General features: G+C 53.7%; 1 protein-coding gene across 7 annotated transcripts in view; it reads left to right on the top strand.

Annotated features, from left to right (window-relative positions):
- Nucleotides 1-24401, top strand: part of LOC122378977 (peripheral-type benzodiazepine receptor-associated protein 1-like) — a 98094-nt gene that overhangs the window by 38338 nt on the left and 35355 nt on the right. For 6 of the 7 annotated variants that reach the window (XM_043360736.1, XM_043360741.1, XM_043360737.1 and 3 more), the window contains exons 4-9: nt 14361-14480; nt 15283-15435; nt 15741-16208; nt 16685-16783; nt 22805-22909; nt 23269-23367. In XM_043360736.1, the coding sequence (XP_043216671.1) occupies nt 14361-14480; nt 15283-15435; nt 15741-16208; nt 16685-16783; nt 22805-22909; nt 23269-23367 (1044 nt within the window). Of the gene's footprint in view, nt 1-6800; nt 7113-14360; nt 14481-15282; nt 15436-15740; nt 16209-16684; nt 16784-22804; nt 22910-23268; nt 23368-24401 lie in introns of those variants that run through there. The other variant, XM_043360742.1, reaches the window with a different exon arrangement.

Here is a 24401-nt window from a genome sequence, read left to right on the forward strand (position 1 = left end):
CATTCACTGTGAATAACCCTGAAGCTTAACAGGGAATTGACCCGTTTTGATGGTGTGGACATTGCACGTACATAAAGAATGCAGTTGATGATTCGTCATAGTTTTTGTAAGGATAAAAAACCCGAAAGTATTTGCAACAAAATGAATATAGAATTTATGGACATACGGATAGTTGAGATCATTTTAAAAGCTTATCAAAAGTAACGTTTATTGTGAAACACCCTAGCTTGAAGTAAAGAAAATATTAGGGGCCGGTGACCACATGAATTACTAACCAAAAGAGATAAGTCAACTATGGGTTCTGACGTGCCAGCATCACATACCGGATAGATTATTGTGGGTGCGCTAATTTTGGTCGGCAATTGTCCGTGTCAGAATGTTAAATTAAAGTCAGACGGGTAGCCGGTTCTGACGGTTTCAGGCGTAGGTAGTAGTGGCGATATCAGATGACAGATTGTTAGCTGTCGGATGGAGGCCGGTAATGACGTTATCAACTTTGCGTTAGCGATTGCTTGTTTGTGGATTTCGGTAGACAGTAGACACCGGACTCGTTGTTTTCCAGCTGACGCCGGTGCCCGTCTCCCATCCCACACCCCTTGGGTGCGGGGACGGGGTAATGGGTGTCCGTGTAGCTGTCCTCTCTAACGCGGAACAGCCCCGTCAGCCGCCGAGCAGATGGTTTAGGATCTGTCCAAATTGCGGGCTGATGTTTTCCAGCTTGGCAGGACGGGGCGTGGCTGGAGAATTCCATGCCAAATAAATACTTAATACATAGCCGTGCTTTTTTTAAATGGCAAACTTTATATGCAACGATAGCGCTAACCCAACCAGTGAACTGTAGTGGCATTATCATTTGACAGAAATATTATAGTTATTGAATTAGGTGTACCATATGCTAGTGACCTGTGACACTGTGTGACACTGCAGGACATACCACCGTTGTTTTGCAGTCAACATTCGAATACAGTAAATGTGCTGGGAACTAAATGTGTCTGAATAACATGGCCGTATTTTGCCGAGCCTTGTCTGGGGTCCGTCACTAACTCTGACGCTGTAGTGATTTACTACGGTGGCCCGACCGGCTGGATATCTATTCCCTGTGGCTGGTTGGTGGATCTGGTGTTACAGCGTGCTTTAGCGCCCCATCGCACTATGGTTGGAAACGGCCTCACGGATGGCCGTGGGCAATTTCGGAATATATGTATATTTGGGGTGTCATTCTGTTGGAAATTGATGAAATGTTTTGAATTGGGCAGCAAAAATTATTTAGTTGCGCATTTAGTCTCCATTATTGTACGTGGAATCGGGAGTTCCTGATAGTGACTTTTTTGGTGCGCCGTCAAAGGTTTAAACAACCGCGCTGTTGATAGCATGTGGAGTACCTCCATGACGTTGTAAAACTGGATTATTATATATCAAAATAATCCTTGTTATGTTGGCTATCGAGTGGAGTGACTCTTTTTCCCATGCGTGTTCAAAATCAGGAACGGCATTGCATTCTGTTTGCAGTGTCACCACAGCAATATTTGCAAAATTACGTTTATGTTTCATTTGACATACAAAAAGTTCTCCATCGACCTCCATTGAGCTTTTTGGCAGAATAAATCTCTGTTCAATTCTGCGTTAGGGGAACGTAAAAGCAGACTGCGCACTTGTGCGCAAAATCGTCCATGAAGCTTCATCTCCCGAGGCGTACCTACCCGTCGCTTCGTTAGCACCAGGTCGGCTCGTCAGTCTTGCAATCGCTTATCCTTATAAATGATGGTAAGAAGCAGGGTTGCGGAGTCGTGGTGGCGCCAAATCCGACTCCGACTACGACTCCGACTCCTGACTCGTTGCCATGACTCCGGCCGACTCTGTCTCCGACTCCGGACCCCTGCCAGTGTTTCGGAGTCGTGATGGAGCTGTTCCGATTCGGACCGACTCCGACTTCCACTGCGGGCTCCTGACCGACCCCGACTCCGACTCCGACTCCTGGCTCGTTGCCACGACTCTGGGCGACTCTGACTCCGACTCTGACTTCGACTCCGCACCCCTCGTAAGAAGTAACTGCTCACCCCTGCACCTGGAGTATGGATATCGTGCAAACGTGTATGGATATCCTGGAGTATGGATATGGATATCCACCGACAGAGCAGACATACAGACATGCTGTAAACGCCATTACACTGCCAATACCATGGCAAATCAAATGGCTATCTATGGTTTTTGATCATCGTTCTACATTTTCCAAAATCTTGAACTGAATGTTGGCAATTTCTCGTGACTACTTCACGACCATGACGCATGCATTTCTGAAATTGATCTTTTTTCAACCAGCCAGGTACTCGTATGATAAAATGAATGTCACCATCGTGTTCTACGCCCAAAAGTACCCATAAAACATGTGTCATGCATGGGCTGCGAATAGGTACCAGTTTTAATTTTCGGGGTTATGTGCTTACCTGATTGACCTGACTTTGACCCTGGCCAGTGGCCTATGTTTGACTGACCCCTACATTGATCTGACACTCTTTTAGCACTTATATGAAGGGTTGTGACAGTTGTGACAGTTGTGACAGATTGTTTAGGACCAACTGATGACTGAATTTATTTAGGACCAACTGATGACGATATAATCGAAACGCGAAACGCGAGGCACCGATTGCGAGGTTCTAAAGTCCATGCTACTGAAAGCCCGATTTCAAGTGTTTGACCTGACTTTGACCCGACCTGTGACCTCGAAATTCAGCTTTAAAGTATTCATGTGAATCGTCTCGTCGCGTTCTTCTTTCGTTTGCCGCGCCTCGTGCGTTTCGCTGCGCCTATTTGTTCGCGAGTTATCGGCTGGGGGCGTTGAACGCCCCCCCCCCCCGGCAAACGGCGGATGGGGAAATACCCCAGCAACTGCCGGGTTAATCTGACGCATGTTTTGTCATTTGATCGCGCGTCATTTTATTTCTTACTTTTTTGCCCAATCTAAAAAAAAATCATAAATACTCTTTCTCCAAATTTTTGACCCTTTATGACCAATAGTAAGACACTGTGCGTCACTACGTTGATATTTCTCGCGCTAAAGCATAACAACAATATCCATTCAGTAATAGCAGTATTCAAAACATGTTCAAAATGCCTCGCGATATCGATAACATAACGAAAGACATAGGCGACTTATAACATACTTGCAATGATGACGTCACACATGCGTGACGTGACGTGACCTCGTCATTTCTGAGTTACTGTATGATGCACGAAAGAGACTGGTATACCTATGCAAAGTTTCATCGCAGTCGGTCTACGCATTAACAAGTTATGGGCAAAACATTTTTTCGCGTTGACCCCCGGCCATCCGTGAGGCCGTTTCCAACCATAGTGCATCGCCTCGCTGGTTCCCGGTCAGACACCGCCCGACGAGAGGAGAGGGGTGGCAGCTCGCGGTGGAAACCGAGCCGGGTCGAGTGAAGTGGCAGCTCGAAACATGACCCGCTGTTTCGCTGGGATCTGTGTCGTTCCTTCAGCGGAGATAGAGGGTTAATGTATTGACGTCACGCGTGCACTTTTTAGTTTTTATCCATCGTCGTCCATCGGGATCCGCCGCCACCGTGTTCGCCGTTCTGCACAGTGATCCTCCGTTAATTACCGTTCTCCACGGCCGTCCAGCGCTGCCTGTCGTTCTCTGCTGTTGTCCGCCGCCTCCTGTGGCGTCGGCGGCCGTATGCCTCCGTGGCCGTGTCCGCCGTCTTCCCACGGACACCGTGACGACCTGAGACGCTAACGGTGGCTCTGAGAAGCGATCCGGGCCGCGCGGTGCGCTGTGACCTGGTCCGGTCCGGCTCGGTCACACCGAACCACAGGAGACTCGCCGGCCGGCCGGCGCTAATGGACGCGGAGCTGTGTGCCGCGAGCTGCTCTCAGACAGACGAATCAGAGCAAAACGCTGACCCGTGTCTGCTCTCGGGGTCAGACGATTCAGTTCGAAGCTCTGGCCCGTCTGTTGTGCTTCTCTGTGTCAAGCGACTCGGCGGAAAAGTCAGATGCAGTGACCTGCTCAGTATTCAGTGCTTACAGTGCTTACGGGTTTGACCAAGCGCAAAGGTGGGATAAATCACTTACGGAGCTGTTTATCTCAAAACAAAACACAGAGCGATGCCGGGTCCGAGAGTCAGCAGAGTACGTGATTTGGACCAGTACTCGCGCGCTGCTTTGCTCTAAGCTCGTGCCGAGGGACGTGCTCTCTGACCGTTCTCTGCGGCCGTACTCTGAGCACGTTCTCGGGGCCGTACTCGGTGCCGTACTATCTCTGGGACCGCGCCCTGGTCCGTGTCTGGTTCCTGTCCGTGCTGATGGTCGGGACTCGGCCGGCCGTGCGCACCGTGTCGCGCCGTGCCGGGCCCGTTTCCGCCGTGTGACCGTCCTCGGTACCGGAGCGGTACCATCAGCGGCACTCTGTCGTTATTGTGCCGCTCTCTCCGCGGTCCCGCCTCTCTGTCCTCTGCCCCGACGGATGTAGGCCCACTGAGCAGGGAAGACGTTCATGGTGGAGACGTGGGCGGGGCGGACCCCGAATGGCCCGCGGAACAGCCTCCCGAGAAAGGCCGTATTCAGCTGGTGATGTGGAGAGCATGAGACAGCGACCTACTGGAATGTCGTATCTTTGAGTGAAATGCCTATGAAATGTCCATCAAGCTATATTTTATTATTGCATAGCTTCCGTATATCGGCTGAAGCCTGAATGGAGCACATGCATTTTCATTTTGATGAAGCTTCTTTTGAAGTAATTTAGTGATAAGACCATTGCCGTGGAGCACATGCATTTTCATTTTGATGAAGCTTCTTTTGAAGTAATTTAGTGATAAGACCATTGCCGTATGAAGCGACGGTCGAAATTCAAGAACTCCGTTGCAAAGCGTTCAGTCCATTCTCAAGATTTCACCGGTGTCACGGATTCTGACAGTGCGGTGTAAGGCTGGCTGCGCCCGGAACGCAGACTCACTGGTCAGCCGACGAGCCTGGTCAGTGCGCGGCGGAGGGAACTGGGCCGGGCTGATTTACGCGCGCGCCGCGTGTCGCCGCTGTTCACGGAGCGTGCTGACGAGTGGCGGTCTGCCGGTTCCGACGGCAGCCGGGGGTGTGGGCTGCCCACGGTCCCTGCCAGTCACGGCGGCCGCGGTGACCATCTCAGCCCCCGGGCGGGCCGTGGGATCGCCGTCCCGGGCCGACGCCGGCCGTTGCAAAGTTTACACCAGATCGTCACTGTGGCGGTACAAGCAGGGCCGGCCTAACGGAGCGGCCGACGACCGGTGGCCAGCGGCCAGCGTTCCAAATTCATTAACTGTCTGCCAGGATGAGAATGGGAACTTAAATAAACGGTATGCAAAGTGACGGAGATATATTTCCCTGCGTTCGTTCGGGATCGCTGTGCAGCCAAGATGTGCAAGCAAATGTAGGTCGGTTGTATCATGACTTTGCTCGACTTTGGGTTGGTTTGGACAGAGAGCTTAGTGTCGATTTGAACTTTTACTGCTGGAATGTATTTGAAAATAGATGCTAAGCGGAAATGGATAAGAAAGTAACTGACAAATAGGTATCTGCTTCTTTATAATATGTCTGCATAGGAGGCGGACATGTCATCGCGTGCATGTTTCTGGTAAATTATCAATAAATGGGCCTCAACGATACATATAGAAACGCTACATATTTATTCACCAATTAATACCTATTAGTACGTGATCCTCTTGTATTTTTGACATCCTGTGCTAATAATGATATTCAGGTCTGATGAGTAACCGTCCTCAACACAGGATACAGCTCTGCCCGACTCGTTTGTTCCTCATATCATAACCGTATCGACGCCGCTCACTCCAAAGCCAATGCCGGTCTTGCCCGCAGCTCGCCAAGTGGCTACAACTTTCGGCGACCCGTAGGTGCGTCCTTCCGCGCTATTTCGCTCTCGTTGACCATGACCTCCGACCCCGCCTGACCGCCGCGCCGCGCCGGCCGCCGCAAGGGCCTTACGGCCAGCGGCTGGAACAATGAGACGGCACATTTCGGACCTGTGAACCAGTGGACAGGCGTTCGCTCGGAGACACCGGGGAGCTGATGTCCCGACAATGAGTGGCCATCTTTTCTGCTGTTGTCGGTGCCATTTGTTACCTGCCCTGCCATCATTGTTCAGATGACAACCAAAGTTTTTACACCAGATGTTGTAGGTGTTTTTAGTTCATTCTTTAAATTCCAAGTTTGATATCTCTGGAATGTCATCGATAATGTCGATGCGACTTGCGGAGACGGATCTATTGTCATCGCTCGGTAAAACAGTAAAGATCCGTGAGATGAGTTCTTTTCAAAACAGTGTGTCCTTCAGACGGCAATGGAATGATTGTCCTCAATCCGATTGGTTTCGGCAGTTCCCCAGCAATGGTATGGATGATTTCCAACAGTGGTCTGCTACTCCGGTGGCCTCGGCAGCTTGTCACCTGCCGTCCTGATAGTGTACAAGCAGCATCTTCCTGCTGCCGTCCCTATCAGCTAGCTTCAAGTGCTGCCGTTCCCGCGGTGCTATCCTCGCCGTGAACCCCTCAGTGCTCTCCCGCACTGTGAACCAGTGGTCCTCTCCTCTGCTGTGAACTGGTGGTGCTCTCCTCTGCGATGAACCGGTGGTGCACTGCGGACGGTGAACCGGCAGTGCTCTCCGCCGCTGCGATCCGGTGGTGCGCCGCGGGCGTCACATCCGGTCGGTGATGATCGGTGTCGGGGCGCCGGCTGACAGTTCAGCCGCCGTGTCACGCTCGGACGACGGCGCCACCTGGCGGAGCCTCCGCGCCGAGCGCCGGCCGGCAGTAGCTCCACCGGGCGGCGGCGGCGGCGGCGGCGCGGCGGGACAGTGCGGCCACCGCAGTGTCAGTGGCGGACATGGCGGGCGAGTGATCGCGTCCGGCCGGAGCGGGCTCAGAGGAGACGGTGTGGGTTGTGTCTGTGTCAGTGTCTGTTCGGGTCAGTGCGAGCTGCACCCTGTGTCGGCTGAGGACCGGAGACGGTGTGGGTTCCCAGTGCGCAGTGCACTGCTGGGACGCGGCCGTTGACAGCGGCGGCGGGCCCCTCCCCGCCGGGCCGGGCCCGAGCTCCGGAAGTCGGTAAGTGGTTAGGGGAGGCGGTGGGAGCCGCGCGCTCCGACCGTCCGTCAGGTATACCCCGACCAGCACGGGCCCGGTGACCTTCAGACTGATCGGCTCCGTTTTGATACAGCGTGACGTACTGCATCATAGCCTGAACCCGTGACTCCAATACTGCTACGTTGTGGCGTTCTTTGCTGAACACGTCACCTTATCAATTACAGTTGAAGTGCAGATCATCAGCGAGCTCGAATGTTTCAATGAAGGTATTGTAATATATTCGTATACAATACATTCTTGCGCACAGAGGATTTGATATATGACCCGGCAGACCTCTTTACCTAATCCTATACCAGTATACGTATTACATAGATTTACGGACGCGGATATTTGTATGGATTGTGCGGTATTGTATTGGACAAATTGCGTCATCCGAGGTAATCAATCAAGGGTCAAATTACTCATGGTCATCATCGATGGATCATGGATAAAACGAAAACGGTTAAACGACACACTCGCGCATAGGCGGACCTCAGCCATACGATTTCTGAGATGTGTGATGAGCGGGTGAATACCTATTTGAACGTGTTTCTTACATGGAAGGCAAAGAGAAAAGGCTGTCATTCTTTGATCTAACCATCTTTTAGCTGCTACGAAAAACATCCTGCATGAAAAAGTGAAATGCAACTACCTTTGTTCAGAACAATCAAAACATAGGTAAGCCATGGGCATGAAACCATTGATTGTCGTTACGTAATGGTTGAACGTATGCCTCAGGAATTCGTTATCCGTTTCTCTGTTTATCATGAACTTGCCTGTATGCTATCACGAAAATTTCAATTGGTCAGTCTTGTCGATCACTTTTGTGTAAAAGGTTTCTCATGAAATTATCATGTCGCACGGCTTTCACATTTGAGGCAGACGTCACATCCTCATCGGAGCATATAGTCATTCTGGACCTTCGGATGGCAAATGACAGAGGTGCTTTCCAGTCGGACAAGTGACAGTGTCCGTGAGACTGAGGGAGCTGAGAGTGGGACCATAACCGCTGGAAAGCGGTGCCCTCGCCGCCAGTGATCGGTGGTTATCACAGGGAGAGTGCGGTGCTGGACCTGCGTTGAACTGCGCGGTGCGTTACTTTGACAGCCGGTGTCCGGGAGTCGGAGGAACACCGTTCGATGCGCGACGTGTGGTTCCGAGTACAATGGCTCGAAGAGAAGTTCCCAGCAGCGGCATTCTGGTGGTTAAGTGCGTTTTATAGTGTAGCGGTCTGGCGGACAAATTGTGGGATAATGACGAATGCGTCGTAATCTATCATCTGAAGACCAGCATCTCGCATTACGCGCATGGTTTGTGGAACATGATTCTATGTAGAACGGTTATAACGACGACAATCATCGCTATCTTCAGAAGCAAATAAGTCGGTGGATGCTGGATGTCGTCTGCCAACGGACATGAGAAACACCATGTTACACAAGTAGGATTTTTGTTCCTTTCTTTTCACATGTCCTTTCAGCTGTCGGACTCAGCCCCACTATTTGTCAGAAATTGTTCAGCTGTTGGTTGGGTGTGAATCTACATAGTGTCTGATTATGCCAGATAGAACGAACTCAACAAACTAAAACGAACGAACCATTCGCGGGATGATGCGGCCGTCGCCCTTTGGTGACCTCCACCTCCCGTCCGTGCTGAGTCCCTGCTCGGTCCACGCCGCTCGCTGGTTTGGTCCTTGTTGCACCCCTGCTGCTTTCCGCCGGTGGAATTGCACTCTATCCATCCATCCATCCGTCCTTATTTCCCTGTTGCACTGGTGCTCGGACCGTGTTGCGCCCCGGCCGTCTGCTGCGGCCCTGCCCGGCTCATGCTGCGCCGTCTCAGTCCAGCGCTCAGCGGCGGCATGACTCGGCGGCGGCGGGCGCGCCGTGTGCGTCGGACCGTCTCGGGAACTCGGGCGGCCGCCAGCTCGGGCCGATGACACGGCGGCGGCGGCGGCCTCCGTCCGCCAGTGCAGCTCCGCCGCCAGCGCCGCTCCGCCGACCGGCACTGCACGCCGCCGGGAGTCCGACCCGTGCCGACCGGCACTGCACGCCGCCGGGAGTCCGACCCGTGCCGACCGTCACAGCACGCCGCCTGGAGTCCGACCCGTGCCGACCGTCACTGCACGCCGCCGGGAGTCCGACCCGTGCCGACCGTCACTGCACGCCGCCGGGAGTCCGACCCGTGCCGACCGTCACTGCACGCCGCCGGGAGTCCGACCCGTGCCGACCGTCACAGCACGCCGCCGGGAGTCCGACCCGTGCCGACCGGCACTGCACGCCGCCGGGAGTCCGACCCGTGCCGACCGTCACAGCGCCGCTGGGAGTCCGACCCGTGCCGACCGTCACAGCACGTCGCCGGGAGTCCGACCCGTGCCGACCGTCACAGCACGCCGCTGACACACATTCGGACCGTGATGACGAGCACCGCGCTGATCGCAGACGCTGATGTGGTGAAAACGGTCCAGTCTCACTGATGACCGCTCAATCTGCACCGGTGAACGCCCGGCTATGAATGGACGGTCACTTGATAAACTGGTGATCACATGGTCCGATGATGATGGGCTGTTATGACCCGAAACTTGAAAGGCTGGAGCCGTGTCTTGATTTCTCCACTTTGGAAGGTATCTTTGACCCAGTTTTTATTGAATGCTATAATCTGTTTTCGAAAAAAAATCACCAATTGGTTTGGCTTTAGTTATTTGAAATAGCAACCATTGATTTGATAAGTATATATTGGTTAATGTTAAAGGCACCGGTGTCGTATATTTTATTTATTTAGCTGGGTGCTGTAGATCGCCGGTTTAGTTAAGGAGCCGGCTGGCTGCTGTTATATGATGTTGCTTTGGGGAGCTGCCAACTGGCTTCTCGAATTTCTCGAATTTCTGCTGTCTTGCCGTCCTGTACTGCCTCTCTGGAAATTGAGTGGGGGCTGTCCTGTGGTTTGACTGCTCCTTGAGTTTGACTTTGCACTAGCAGTCTCAGAGCTGTTGCTCTTTAAGATGTCGGCTGTGGGTGCTGCTCCCGGCCCTGGCCGGTTTCCTGTCGCTGCTGCTCTGGTATGTGTCGGCTGTGGGCGCTGCTCTGAGATATGGCTGCTGTGTTTCCGCTGCTGCTCGCCGCCGGCCGTCGGCGCCGCCCGGTGTCGCAGCAGCCGCGGCCAGCTGGCAGCGTGCCGCGGCGGGCGGGCCGGCCGGCCCCGCAGGCCGCCAGTCCTCTCCAGGCAGCACCGCTCACTGACAGCCGGCCTGGTGGGACCGATTGATCCCACCGAGCCGCCGCTGCGACCGCCTCCCACCACCGGCGGCGTCTAGCCTCCGTCTCGGGCCCGGCGCCGGCGTCCGCCACCTGTTACGGCCGGAAGTGACCGGAACCGAGCCGCTGCCGGCGGCGGCTCCCAGCGCGGCGGCGGCAGACCAGCCGGCCCCGCCGCGCGCCGCGGACCACAGCCGCCTGTCGGCGCCGCCGCCCGTCCGGCCCGTGAGCCCGGCGGCACGCGCAGGCCGGGCGGAGCGGCGCGCTGGCTCAGATGGCCGCCCGGCTGATGAGCGACGTATGTCATTAGCGGCGGAGACGGCCTGCCGCCGCCCGTCAGGGATGATATCACGCAAACGGTCTGAGACCCGTCCGCGGCCGGCGCCCCGCCGACGACGGAGACGGAACGGAGACGAACGGAGACGGAACGGAGACGGAATGGAGACGGAACGGAGACGGAACGGAGACGGAACGGAGACGGAGACGGAGACGGAGACGGAGACGGAGACAGAGACAGAGACAGAGACAGAGACAGAGACAGAGACAGAGACAGAGACGGAGACGGAATGGGAACGGAGACGGAACGGAGACGGTACGGAGGTGGGACGGAGACGGGACGGAGACAGAACGGAGACAGATCTGAGACGGAGACGGATACATATTTGAGACGGAGACGGATACAGATTTGAGACGGAGACGGAGACGGAGACGGAACGGAGACGGTGACGGAGACGGAGACGGAACGGAGACAGATCTGAGACGGAACGAGACGAACGGAGTCAAAGAAGAGACGGATACATATCTGAGACGGAATGGAGACTGGACGGAGACATGTCTGGGAGGGAATGGAGACGGAGATGGAGACGGAGACGGAGACTGACGTGATGTAGACAGAGAGGGGAAGGGGGACGAAAGAGAGCATTGAGTGTGACTGGGTGGAGATGAAATATGCAGTGCAGAAGTGGACAGGACCGAAGGAACGACCAAACAACCAAGCATTGAATAAAATCAGTAGGTAACAATGCTATTTTCGATCACGTTTCGTTAGCTTCTAATCTAAATAACTGTATAAGTTAGGAGTACCCACTTATGAGCGAAGTTCAATCTCCAGAAACTTTTTGGTGGCAAACTCGTACCGAGATCACCCTAAGCCAGAGCGTCAGCTGACCGGCCGCTGATTCGGGTAACCGAAGTTGAATGAAGCTTAGCTGCGATATATCAGCTCGGTCTCTGGCGAAGTGCGCGCCAGCCAATGCGTTCGAGTGTCGGTGATTACTAGCTCCCAGCGCCACCCAGCCTGGCTTCTGCACTGACGGCGGAGGAGGCAAAACCGCGGTCTGGCCGCCCGCAGACGGACAATTTATCTGAGAGATGTTTACAAATGGAGCCGGAACCGGCTAACGGAAAGAACTCGGCTGTATGCTGGAGGGCTGCTCTCCGAAACAATGTTTTTAGTCTGAGCTGGCTGGTGATACATTTTTCCTCGCAGCAGGCACGGCCTTGGCGACTAGGACCGCGGTTGGAGCTGTCCGAATTCCGGTGCACGACCGCCCACGGCGCATTTCGTGGCCGGTCTAATGCGCCACATCCGCTGGCAATATCATTTATTCCTTCCAGTGGCCATGGCGTTTTAGATGTGACCATCTCTAACGTTATTCAATCACACCCACACGTGTCACGTGAATCAGGCTGCACATACCTACGTCTTATACACAGGAACTTCCGAGACATGCTTATAATGTTATGAGGAAGTATTTCCAGAAATAATGTGAATTGGTTGCCTGGTTAAGAGTGGTGATATGTACTGCGCGGATTCACGAACAATAATAGCTTAAGTAAGCAATTTGTGGTCAACTTTGATATGATAACTCCAATGCAAGGTGATTTCCGTGAGATAGCGTAAATCAGTAGGTAGTTGAGGTTTTTCCACGTCTTGCATATTCACAATAGATAAAGTCGTGATTCTTCAGTTTTCCATAATGCCAACGACCTTCATTTTCCATATATGCTCGTTATGTTTTGGCGAAGCATTTCCAGAAAAAAAAATCAAATCGGCTTGGTCGCTTGAAATGAGGCTGCTAATGCTATAATTTCATTATCACTATTCAGTCTTCAGTCGCCGGCACTGTGGTCTCAGACGTCAGCTGTCACTGGCCGCCGGTTGCGGTTCGTCACCAACGTCAGATGACAGCTGCGCTGGTGTCGCCCAGTGTACCGCCGACCAGTCGATCTCCCAGATAGGCAACACTGTGTTGGCCACCACGACAAATGCATAGGAGGACTTCTTGTAGTTTGGGCCAGTGATGTACTTTGCCATTAGGTACATATAAAATTGACGGGAAATGTGTACCTACGAAGACCGCATTACGCTACTTATTGCATATGCTGGGTAGTGGGACGTTACGTGATGAAAAAGACAGGGACACGAGAAACAGTTAAACTAAGTACATCAGGATTTGAGCGGGCCCTGTTATCTGTAATGCTTCCAGCGAGATATCAATAATCGACCCCAGCTGTCGCCGTCTTAGCTGCGAGTTCACCGCCCTCTCTCTAGATGGCACTAGTTGTTAGCGCCTGAAGGTATGCTGTTCCGCATAGCTCTGAGACCGAGCGCCAGACCGCGTTTCCATTTGTCGGGAAGAACCACGCGCTGATGGATTCGGTACGGCTACAAATGCCGAAAGCAGTAACAACTGTCGAGCATTTAAAGCAATTAACAAAACGTTTCTCACCCGTCCCGCTATAAGCGGAGCAGATGTGGGCTGGAGGGGCGCAGGTGGCGGGCCGGATATGCGCGGCCCGGGGCGCTCGCAGGCCGCAGGGAGCGGCGTGGCAGTGGTATCGGCGGTCGCGCTCATCCATCATCGGTAGCTGGCTATTGGGCCTGGTCCGGCACCACCCGGCCAGGCACCGGTCCCAGTCCAAATTACAGCCTCACGAGGCGCTCTGTACAAATGTCTTGGTATTGTTTGTGCTCTAATTGACCACTCTTGGGGAATGCTCGTCTTTTTGTTCGCAGCGGAACACAAACGCGTGCGTTTCCGGTTCCATCAACTTAAATGTTATAGTTTTTACTCGTAATTGGTATCTTTTATTTTTATGCTGCTTGGTTCATATAAATATAGACAAAACGTTCAAACCTACCGAGCTGAGAGTATGTCTGTGGGTTCTTCTGCTTTGTTGTGGCGGTAGCTATAGCGACGAGTCGTGTAGTCGAGACTTGAGTAGAAACGGAGTCGGGGTCGGTCATGGAGATTATGAATTGCTGCGGTTGTCATGACACCAGAGCGAACGTCTAACAGAAAAGCTGACTTGCCTCTGGGGTAAATCGAGAACTGACGAAGCCACTTATGTCACTCCTTCTGACGACACCTCCCTCTCTTCTTCTGGGCCGCCCCTTGCCTTACCCCGACCTCATCGTGGGAAATCTAAAATCTCTAGAGAAATAATTGCAATGTCAATGCTGAGCGTGAGGATACGTTTTCACTTACTATATACTGATTACTGAACGATTTGTCATTACATCATTTTTTCAATATCACTTTCTAATGGAGGACAGGAACAAGATACAAAAACCAAAACCGCTCACAAAATGATACACGAATAACCCCGGACTAGTGACGTCTCTGCTTCAGCGGAAGCCATCGGACACCGCCACTCGGCCGTCAGTCACACTAATGAATCGGAACGGGGGCGCTTTTTCGTCGCTGTTCCCACCGGTTGGATGTGATTGAGTGACGCCCCCGGACCGGCAGACGGCAGATGCCGCGATGGAGTGGGTGGGAGGGGAACGGAAAGGTCGAGGTCGAGGACGGCCTGGGGCGGCGATGCGCATTCAGTGAGACTGCAAGACTGCGAGACTGTGTCTGCCAAGATATGTGTGGTCCTAAACTATGAGGCTGTTTCTTGCAATGTTTTGTGAAGACCGTCATGTTATCCATCAACATTCTTGTAACCTTCTTGTATTGCTTGTTCACAGAAAAGCTCTCGAGTCACTGATCGTGAGAGGGAGCTCCTGCGACGATCATCTCAGCTCGACACCCAGGTCAAGAAGCTGCAGATACAATGTAAAAACCTCAAACTAGACAACAATGGCCTGGTAAGCTCGAAAACCTACTAATCGCTGACCTCGTTTTGACCTCTTCTTTGAATTCAAAGTTAATATTTTTCTTGGGCTTGAACAATTATTTGATAATTTTGATTTTGCTTGCCAATCGGCTTGCCTCTCTAACTCAGCTGAGTGATTGCTCCTTCCGTTTTCTAAGGGTGCTCGTTTCCACCGTGGCTGTGCAGTTAAACGGAGCTGTGATCGATACAAATGCTGACCGGTTGTAGGATGGCGTTGACAAATGGCTCAGTTCGCTCCCACACTCTCCGAGCTGTGAAAGGCGGTACCTCCCGGCCGATAATATAACGGAGCGTCCCGAAACGGATCACCCTGTTCAGAATTCTGTTACAAATGTTAAGCTTAGCTTCGTAAATTTTGATCTGCTTGAGTTCTTATGAAGCCGTTTGAAGCTTAATGGATTTGCAGAACCAGAGTGGTAACCCTTGACGTAGTTCCGAGATGCATTACTAAAAACCACAATACCATTGCATCTTCTATTCTTGAAAAGTGTGAGTTTTCATTTGACTAGTTTTCTTTCCCATCATCTTTCCAAGTTATTTTTGTTAATTTATGTAATGCGCATTTTACACGCGTTTGACAATTGACATGCACGTTCTCAGTGCAGTGTGTGACTGACTTGCCTCTCTCTTCATAACTCTGCGCGCGTTCATTTCACACGACCACTTTCTTCAGTGTTTGACTTGTCATGTGTGTTGCCATGCGTATCGCCACGCTGACGTTCACTGCGCCGTTGGCAGAAGACCGTCACGTCTGTTTGTTGTTCCGTTTGCAGAAGACCGCCATGGATGCCGAGCTGGAGAAACCGCTGGCGATCCGCGTGAAGGCCGCCGAGAGACTGCGAGAGACACAGCTGCTCAAAAAGAAGAACCAGGAACTCACAAACATGACGCGCAAACTGGAGGAGAAAGTCAAAACTCTGGAGAAGGTAACGGAGAAAACTTGTCGCTAGTGCCTACCACTTACAGCAGATAATTATGCACACTGCTTTGATTTGTCACCTACACGAATTCATATCTTGGATTTTCGTCGTATTAAATACTTGCGGCAGTGAATAACTTATGTGCTGTAGTTGGCATTCTTTCGTTCGAGATGATTTAAAACTAAACACTCTTACGTCTGTGCTAAGTCGCGTCGGTCTGTAATATCAGTTCACCTAACTCATCTCATGCGGCACGCTAAGCTCAGCTTCACTCGCTCTCACACTGTTCTCCTTGTGTACCCTGTGTACAGAAGTCGCGGGAGGTGTCACAGCAGCAGCAGGAGCGGTCTCGGACGCGTATCGTTCGGCAGCTGCCGCAGACGCGGGCCGTGCCACCCGAGATCCAGCAGAGAATGGCGCCCAGTCTGCAGCAGAAGACGACTACCGTGCAAAAACGGACAGTTAGTGCGCCACAGCGGACAGTGAGTGCCGGACAGCGGACAGTGAGTGCCGGGCAGCGGACAGTGCGGACAGTGAGTGCCTCTCCGCAGCGCTCTTTGAACGGTGAGCAGAACGGCAGTAGTGTGAGCAGCAGCAGTGAGAGGCTGTCGCAGCGCGAGCGGCCCGGCCTGCAGCAGCGCACCACACTCACTGCCAAACAGCGCGAGCGAGAGTCCGAGTACCAGCGCCAGATCAAAGAGCGAGACTCTGAGATCAAACGGCTTAAGGAGCGCATGAAGATCATCAGCGACAAACTTTCCAAGAAGAATGAACTGCAGGTACGTCAAAGAGTGAATGGCTTGCGTTTCGCTGTTACATACGTGAATCTTCAAGCGTAATAAGAATGGTGGCCCAAGCAAAACACGCTAAATATTTGAAGCGCCTCTTAGCTTCTTATGGTTATCGGGTGTAGTCTTAAAAAAGCGTTGTGATACCAGCGATATAAAGTATTTACCCTCCCATAATTCTTACGTGAGATCAGAACCCGTCCGAGAAGACAGGAATCATTATTTTATTACCATCCCGAGCATATCAGTCTACTAATAACCAGGGGTGCGGAGCCGGAGCCGGAGCCACCGGAGCCGGCACATTTTTGCCCGGAGCCGGAGCCGGAGACGGAGCCGCCATGACATTTCACCCGGAGCCAGAGCCGGAGCCGGAGCCGATTTTATTTCTCCGAAGCCGGAGCCGGAGCCGAAGCTGTCTGAAAATTCCACGGCTCCGCATCCCTGCTAATAACGCTACTATTTCACAGATATTAAAGGAAAAAGGAAAGAAGGAGCTTGTCAGCGTTATCACGCAGCTGCAGAGGGAAAAGGCCAAGCTGGAGATGCAAATGAACGCGCTGGCAGAGGTAAGTGTCTCGAACTAGGAATGGTGACCGAGTTCCCTATTCTACTTTCCTATTCCCTGTTCCTTATCCTAATGTCGCTGTTCGGTGCTCAGCAATAATGGCAATACTTCACTGCAGTGATACTCCGGGCTGGCTGGTGGTGTCAACAACTAAACAGGAAGGTCATGAGCAGGTTAATGGAGACAGAAACGATGAATTTGTCCATGAAGCTGGATCATGCACGACTCTATATCCCGTCTGTCTCCTGTCTCCTGTGTCCAGTCTCCTGTGTCCCGCCTCCTCTCATGTCATGTCTCCTGCACTGGGCATAGTTTTCCCCGGTGTCCTTTCTTCCAAGATGCTCTTCCTCATTCGGTCTTCCGACTTTTGCTCCACGAGGGCTTACCGTTCAGTCACTAGGTAGTTGAAACTCGGCCTTGCGGCTAGCTGCCATTTATCTCCGTAAATCATGGGACCCAGGTGCAGGGAATCAGCAGCGCTAGTGTAATTTCATTCTACTTAAATCACTGCGGGTGGCCAGTTGTGGCCTATCTTCGCGCTCTGTATCGATTTCTGCCCACCTTACCGAGTTAATTACCGGAGCAATTACGTCCGAGTTCGCTCCATGATCGGGCGGCAGTACGCATGGCGAATCCTGTCCTCAATGCAATGGTCACATTGGCTGGGTGCAAACCAGCTCTTGTTTTATTACGGAGCGAGCGAAGCGAGCGGAGTCTTTCCTTAGATTAACGGAAATTTCTGAGTATGAGCGGCCGGCCGGCCGGCCGGCCGGCCGTGGTCACGCTTTTGCGAGGCTTATATCTCAGCAACCACTTGACCGATTTACACGCGGTAATTTTTGTAGGGTAGCTTCATTCCTTCTACCAAGTATTGGACTATTCCTGATGCATGTGGGTGACCCCTTATGCACGTGCCACGTGCAAAACGAAGAGGTGTCAGTTTTGTAATTGTTGCAATATCTCGGTAACTACTTGGCCGATTTCGCTGAAAGTTGGCATGTAGGTAGGCACCCACTAGGCACTGCATATCCATGTGCCAGAGTTGGGGTGCTGCTGCGCGTGCGCACGTGCAGGGGTCGTTTCCAGATCTCGAGAACGGCTCGACCGATTGCGCTCAAATTTGGTACACAGTTAGGGACCGGTTAGTAGGGTGCCGTGCACAAGTCAGTTGGGACCCATTTTGCACGTGTGCACGTGCAGGGTGCCGCTTCCAGATCTCGAGAACGGCTGGGCCGATTGTGCCCAAATTTGGCACGTCGCTAGAGACCGGTTAGTAGGGTGCCGTGCACAAGTTAGTTGGAGGTACCCCCTCGCAATTTCGCACGTGCAAGGCTCACCCTCTCGCTCGCTCCGTTAGTCGCCCATAAGGCGTTATACTGGTGAACATGGCGCTCGATTTTTTTCGTGCTGAATATCTCTACTTTCAGGTCATTACACTCCTTTCCTTGGCCGGGACGAATGCTGTCGGATAGTATCAACTGGGCGTGTGTTAATGCCGGCAGATGGGGCCAAGTTTAATCGATTTCCATGTCCCTCTGACCTAATTCGGGTTCAGTCATTCGTGAGGTATTTATTGCGCCCCAGTGACACAGATCAGCTGGTGCTCCGTGGAGGCTCCCGGGCCCCCTCTCACCGCTCCGCCCCTCTCCAGCTCTGCCGCCCCGTCCCCGGCTACTCAGTCGGCCGGCCGTCCTCAGACCCAGCCCGGCCGGCCAGCAGACACGCCCCAGCCGGCCGGCTCAGTATCCACGATGGCTATCGGCCGGACGCACAGGGTTAATCGCCGTGCCATTCATGCTGGCCGCGGCGCCGTCGATACGCACTGGTCGGGGCGCCGGCGCGCCGCTGGTGGCCGCGCACGCGCCGCCGCCGGCCGCGGTGCCTATTGATTTTGCTGGTGCCGCGGCGGCGTCGGGCGGCGGCAGTGTCGATCCGAGCCGGCCGACGGTGGTCCTCGGTGTAGCGCGCGACGTCAGCCCACCGGCCGACGGCGCTAGAGACGGTGTCCGTGTGGCGCCGCACCCCACCGTCCGCCGCTGCCGCCACCGTCACCGCCGTCCCCATCAACTGCAGCAGGTAGGGTCAGGTGCGAGCGCCGCCGAACAGCCGCCCATACGACGTGTCGAGGCCGTATGTATGTGTGTATGTCTGTGTGTGCGTGAGAGTGTGTGGGTGAGTGTGTCAGTGCCCAGTAGTCTTTCCTTCTATGCGTGTATGTCACATTACTGGCGACTCGAACGAACCCTACACTCCATCGGTCGATATGCCCTCGACGCGCTATCGTGTCTCCCGCGACCGGGCGAAACGGGGTCAGCCGGGCCGTGATACCCCCATCGACGGACCGATAGCGACACTGGCTCTTCACCGGGCTCGGGGCGACACCCACGGAGGCCTGAGAGACCGCCGCCACCGCCAGCGCCCGGACACAGCGGCCGTGGGCGGCAGCGGCAGACGTCGTCAACGGCTGTGGGCGGTGGAAATGTGGAAGCCGATAGCCGCGCGGAGGCGGGCAGTGAGAAATTGAGTAACCGACGCGGCCCCATGCGGTGACGAAACTACCGACGATCAGAGGGCTTACGAGCGCCGCGGCCGACTGCGGAGGAGGAGGATTGTTGCTCCAGAAGAATTGCCAGTTTTATGAGAAGGCTGTCGTAGCAATGGAGAGTGCGCTAATCAACAGTGAGTGTGCCGCCGAAAGATAGGCTAAACGATGGACTCCAGTCAAGATCTATTTTCCCTGCGGGCCGCCCACTGTTCGGTGTGTTAGCTCCGGGTGAGTTCCGGCCGCTGGTGTGCTGCTCCCGGTGACCGCGCTGCTCCCAGTCACCTCAGTCCGCCACTCAGTCTCTGACCGGGCGCGACACGCCTCCGGGCCGGCTCCGTGGCCGCCGGCCGGTCGCGGCTGACCGACCGGCCGGCCGGCCCGGATCGTCGGCGGCCCGGCGGCCGATCGACGCTGACGAAGACGGTAATGGTTGAGCGCCGACGGCACGGCACTGCAGCCGCGCCGGCCTGTGACGACCGACAGCGCGCCGGACGGTCAGCTGGCCGTCAGAGCTGAGCTGTCGGTCCGGCCATCGGAGAGCGCGACGTGATTCGGAGAAGTGGTCGAGAAGCTGCGCAGTCTCTGATCATTTGGCTTATTTGCCTACGCCTGGTATTCTTGGATTACTTCTTCATGCCAAGAGGCTACTGATTCAGCGTCGTATTGGGCTGTCAGGAAACGATCTAGCTTGCATTTACGGAGTACCAGTTTCCAACTGTTTCAACACTCACTTGTCAGTCCCTCCACCACTCTCGGCCGTCCAGCCTGCAGAGCGGCACCGCAAAATTGATCGTGCCGCGCCGGCAATCGACCGTCACCTGCAGTCGCCGGCACACGCACAAACAGCCGCGCGCGGTCGCCGTTATGAGGCGGCTCGTGGCGCCGCTATTGCTCATATTCGGCCGTTATTAGAAGGCCGCCTCCGCCCAGCTATCGCCTATTCTGCCCTCATTTGTGGGCGGCCAAGAGCTGCAGTGCTGCTTCGATTAAGCAGTAAAATCGCACGAGTCAACTGTCAAGATGTCAGTGCCAATGGCTCGGTCAAGTGGTGTCAATGTACAGCTGTGTGCAGTCAGTCTTCACAAAGCCTGGCACCATGAGCTGGCACAAATGCCTTCCCGGATCTATGTCCAGAAACTTGGTCAGCGTGGTCACGTGGAAACTTTTGTTGAACAGGGATTAGGTACTCTGTAGACGAGCTCCGGTGGACTTTTTAGAAAATGGTATGTTGGCAAAGCGTCATTTATTTGGGTTTTTGATGTTTTATCTCCATGCTGCCCCCAAAAGTGAAAACGAAATTATTAGAAAACTGGATTTTTGTATAAGATGTTTTTCTTACATACCGTGGTCGCTTACAATTTGTTACACTTGTTTGCAGTCATCTTAGGTCATTCTTTCATCTTTGGCGACAGCTGAGGAACGTGAGCCCGCGCTGGGTTTGTACTCCTGGAATCCCTTATTACCAGCACCCGAGGCCGTCCCTCCCCTCAGTACCAACTCGGGTCAGCCGCCCGCCTGTGGTGTTATCCCGGGTCATCTCCCTTCTCTCGGGATCAATGTGGCCGGTGTCTGTGGGCGCGGTGGGCGGGGGGGGGGGGGGTGCGCTGATGACGTCACGGTGCCGGCGGATGACCGTCTGTCTCTCTAATTGGCCACCGTCTCCCCCTCGGCTAATCGGCCGGCACGAGCGCGCCGCCGCAGCAGGGGGGGGGGACGCGGAGGGGGCGGCCATGTCACCGGTATCGATGACGGAGCGCTGGCTCACGGGGCGGCCCGCTGGCCTGCCGCCGCGGTGGGGCGGACTATGATGGTTAGCCGCCGTTGGGTGGGGTGGCGCCGCGGGTGGGATGGACAGCGGTGGGTATTACGGACTGGCTGGCTGGCTGGGACGGACGGCTGTGGGTAGGACGAACCGTGGTGGGTGGGACTGATGGGGGTGGGTGGGACTGACGGGGGTGGGTGGGATGGACTGGCTGGGCGGGACGGACGGGCAGTGGGCCTGTTACGGACTTGTGTTGTGGGAGTGGTGGGACGGACGGTCGAGGGTGGGACGAGCCGTGGTGGGTGGGACTGACGGCGGTGGATGGGTCAGACTAGCTGGGTGGAACGGACGACGTTGGGTGTTACGGGCTGGTTGGGTAGGACTGCCCGCTTACCGACCGCAGTCGCCCTGGGTGGGCCGGGCGGAATATCATGTCCGCCGCCAGCTGGGTGGGACGGACGACCACAGGTCCAGCTACCAAGGGAACTACACGGGACGTGTCCACCGCACCCTCCCGCTGTCGAGCACGCAGTGCCAGGAAGGAAGGAAGTGAGCCCGTGCTGCAGGGCCGCACTCCTGGAACGTCCGGCCGGCCGCCCCCACCGTGACTCATTTCCTGCGTGCTAGCTCTGGATACAACAGCGAATTTTCAGCGGCGCTTAATGCCACTATGGGTTTATACGACTGCGTGGTAACCGCATGAGGTGGTAATGGTATTCTTAACTTAGCCCGTTTTTCGTATTTACACTTACATTTGTATATTTAACAAATACCGTAACTTCGAACGGCTGACGATGGACTGCCGGAGCAGTTTTTCTGCTGTCCCGTCCCAGCCGTCTCCGGTGACCCCTCTGCGGTTGAGCTGCGGCAAACAAGTCGCCGAATATCAGCGCCGTCTGGGTCCGCCTCCCCCAGCGACGTACCCCAGTCTGGGTCACCCTGCCCTCGGCTCCCGTCTGGACCAGTCAGCTGTCAGCCCTCCCGTCCCCCGTCTGGGCCAGCCTCTCCTCAGCCTACTGCATGAAGGCCAGCGTTAGGGCCACCCAACCCTACTGGTTCCTCCCCTGCTGCCCTCGCTACCACCACGCCTTACCTGTCAGCCCGTATAGTCGACTACAGAATGATGTTTCACAGGCAGTTATTTGCCTGGAGTGGTAGGATGTGCCGCACCACACGGGCTAAGTTCACAAATTATACCTTTGTCCCAATGCTCACAATCGACACGCTTAATTGCGTGATAAACGGCACACCTTAGCGGTCCGGTCAACTGATAGCTTATGAGGAGTGGAATATCATTCTGTAGTCGACTATACCTGCCACAGGTATTGGCTGGTACCGGCCGGTACCTGCCGCAGGTCACCGGTGCGCAGCTGCAGCCTGCTCGGCAATGTCGCGAAGCTTACCGCGATTGTTGCTTGGCTCTCTGGTAAATTTCCCAATGATATAGCTTTTGTTACTGCCTGCGCAGTCTTTCGGAAGATCAAACCAAATATCAATCCTCATACTTGATCTGCGTCGCTTCAGAAGGATTGTGTCCGAGTGTGTGCGGGATTTCTGCTTCTGTCTTCAAACATGTGTCAGCCAATAGGCCTTCATTTTTCAGTCATGAGTTATCAGCTTCACTTGCACTTTTTAAATCGATGTGCTTTGTGATCCTTTTAAACTCAGCGCTCCGTTCCGGTGATATTCTCTAACTATTTTTTGTTTTGTTTCAGGAGCAGCGCAACCAGCGAGCCTCTGACGTCGACAGATTCCAGGCTCTCGAAGAGCAGAACATCACCCTCTCCGCGCAGCTGAACGAGCTCAACAAACTAGTCCAGGTGAGCGGATAAAAATTCGTAATATCACGGCATTCTTGAATTGCGGCAACTGGTCACGGCTAAAATAAGTCACTGTTTTTCGATAATGCCCGATACACAAACAAGGGGCTTATCCAAGTAGAATGAAACCTCCCATGGCTTCGAGTTTCCCAAGATCAAAGCTACATACGGCATGTATGTGCTACTTTATAATGACGGTAATAATTCAAAACGTCTTTTTGCGCCGAAAGGTAGCTGCAAGCACTGAGCCCCGATAGTCTCAGACAAAATTAGGTTGCCAACCCAACCCAAAGTGGAATTGCATTTTTAGCTTTATCTAGACTTATAAATGCAAGGTATGTATTTGTTTCTTCTTTCAGGATCACAAGGAGATTCAAACACAGTTCGAGGAGAAAATCGAGGAATGTGAGCAGCTGGCAGAAAGTTTGCACATCAAGAATGAATTATGCGATGACCTGGTGAGCCCTTACTTGCATTTTATCAGTCCTGCAAGGTGTAGAGCTTCACAAACAAGATACTATCTAACAGGAGTGTCCAATTATAATAGGCGTGCTATCAACATTTGCACGGATTGCACCCATTTTATGTTTATCTTCTCGTCTCATTCCGTCCCTTCCCCTCTCATCTCTTTCCTTCCTCTCCTCTCCTCCCCTCTCCTCTCCTCTCCTCTCCTCTCCTCTCCTCTCCTCTCCTCTCCTCTCCTCTCCTCTCCCACAGCTCCCCGCTCTGTTCTAGAACTAAGTTATTGCACACCCGCGTTGACATAAGGGCTGATAAATTGTGCGGTTTCGGCTATCGCAACGCCACTAAATTTGTAATATCGCATCACCATATGAAACTGACGTTCTCGCCTCCAACGAAGTCGCGAATGGCCTCAAGGGGACGAGGGACGAATCTCAAGTCGTTGCCATGGTAACAGCCGAGGCACCACTGCGCTGGTATACTGTGCCGCTGGACACGGAGACTGCAACGCACGGGCGAATGGGCCCGGCACCCAAGGCCTTGGTCTTACTGAGTGACTACAACGCCGAAGAGCGTCTAACCTGATACTGTTCCGCAATACTTAGCGACTTCAATATAGAACAATCGCTAACCCAAAAGACGGTGATTCCGCAATTTGCCTCGGGTCTTCTTTGTTATACGCGCAATGCGTTGCTCGATCATTGGCTATGCGTTGATAAAACATATAAACCCTAGCGGATCCAGCGGATCTTGGGGAGGGGGAGCACCGATCGCCCGAAATCGACAAAAAAAACTGCGCTTTTTCGACAGTAAAACGTTAACTGAACAACTTTATGAGGAAAAGTTTGTTTCAAATTGTACAGCAGTGTGTCAGGAATCAAACTCCAATGAGCTTTTGAAACTTGGAGAAAACTTAAGGGAGTGTGCCCCCCCCCCGCAGCGCCAAGACCGCCTTTCTAGATCCGCCATTGTGTATCATTGACTGTTTCTTCTGCGTACGTAATCAAACTTCAATGTGGTGAATGTCCAG

The sequence above is a fragment of the Amphibalanus amphitrite genome, unplaced genomic scaffold (assembly GCF_019059575.1).
Source record: "Amphibalanus amphitrite isolate SeventyFive unplaced genomic scaffold, NRLGWU_Aamphi_draft 000069F_arrow, whole genome shotgun sequence".
NCBI classification, from domain to species: domain Eukaryota; kingdom Metazoa; phylum Arthropoda; class Thecostraca; order Balanomorpha; family Balanidae; genus Amphibalanus; species Amphibalanus amphitrite.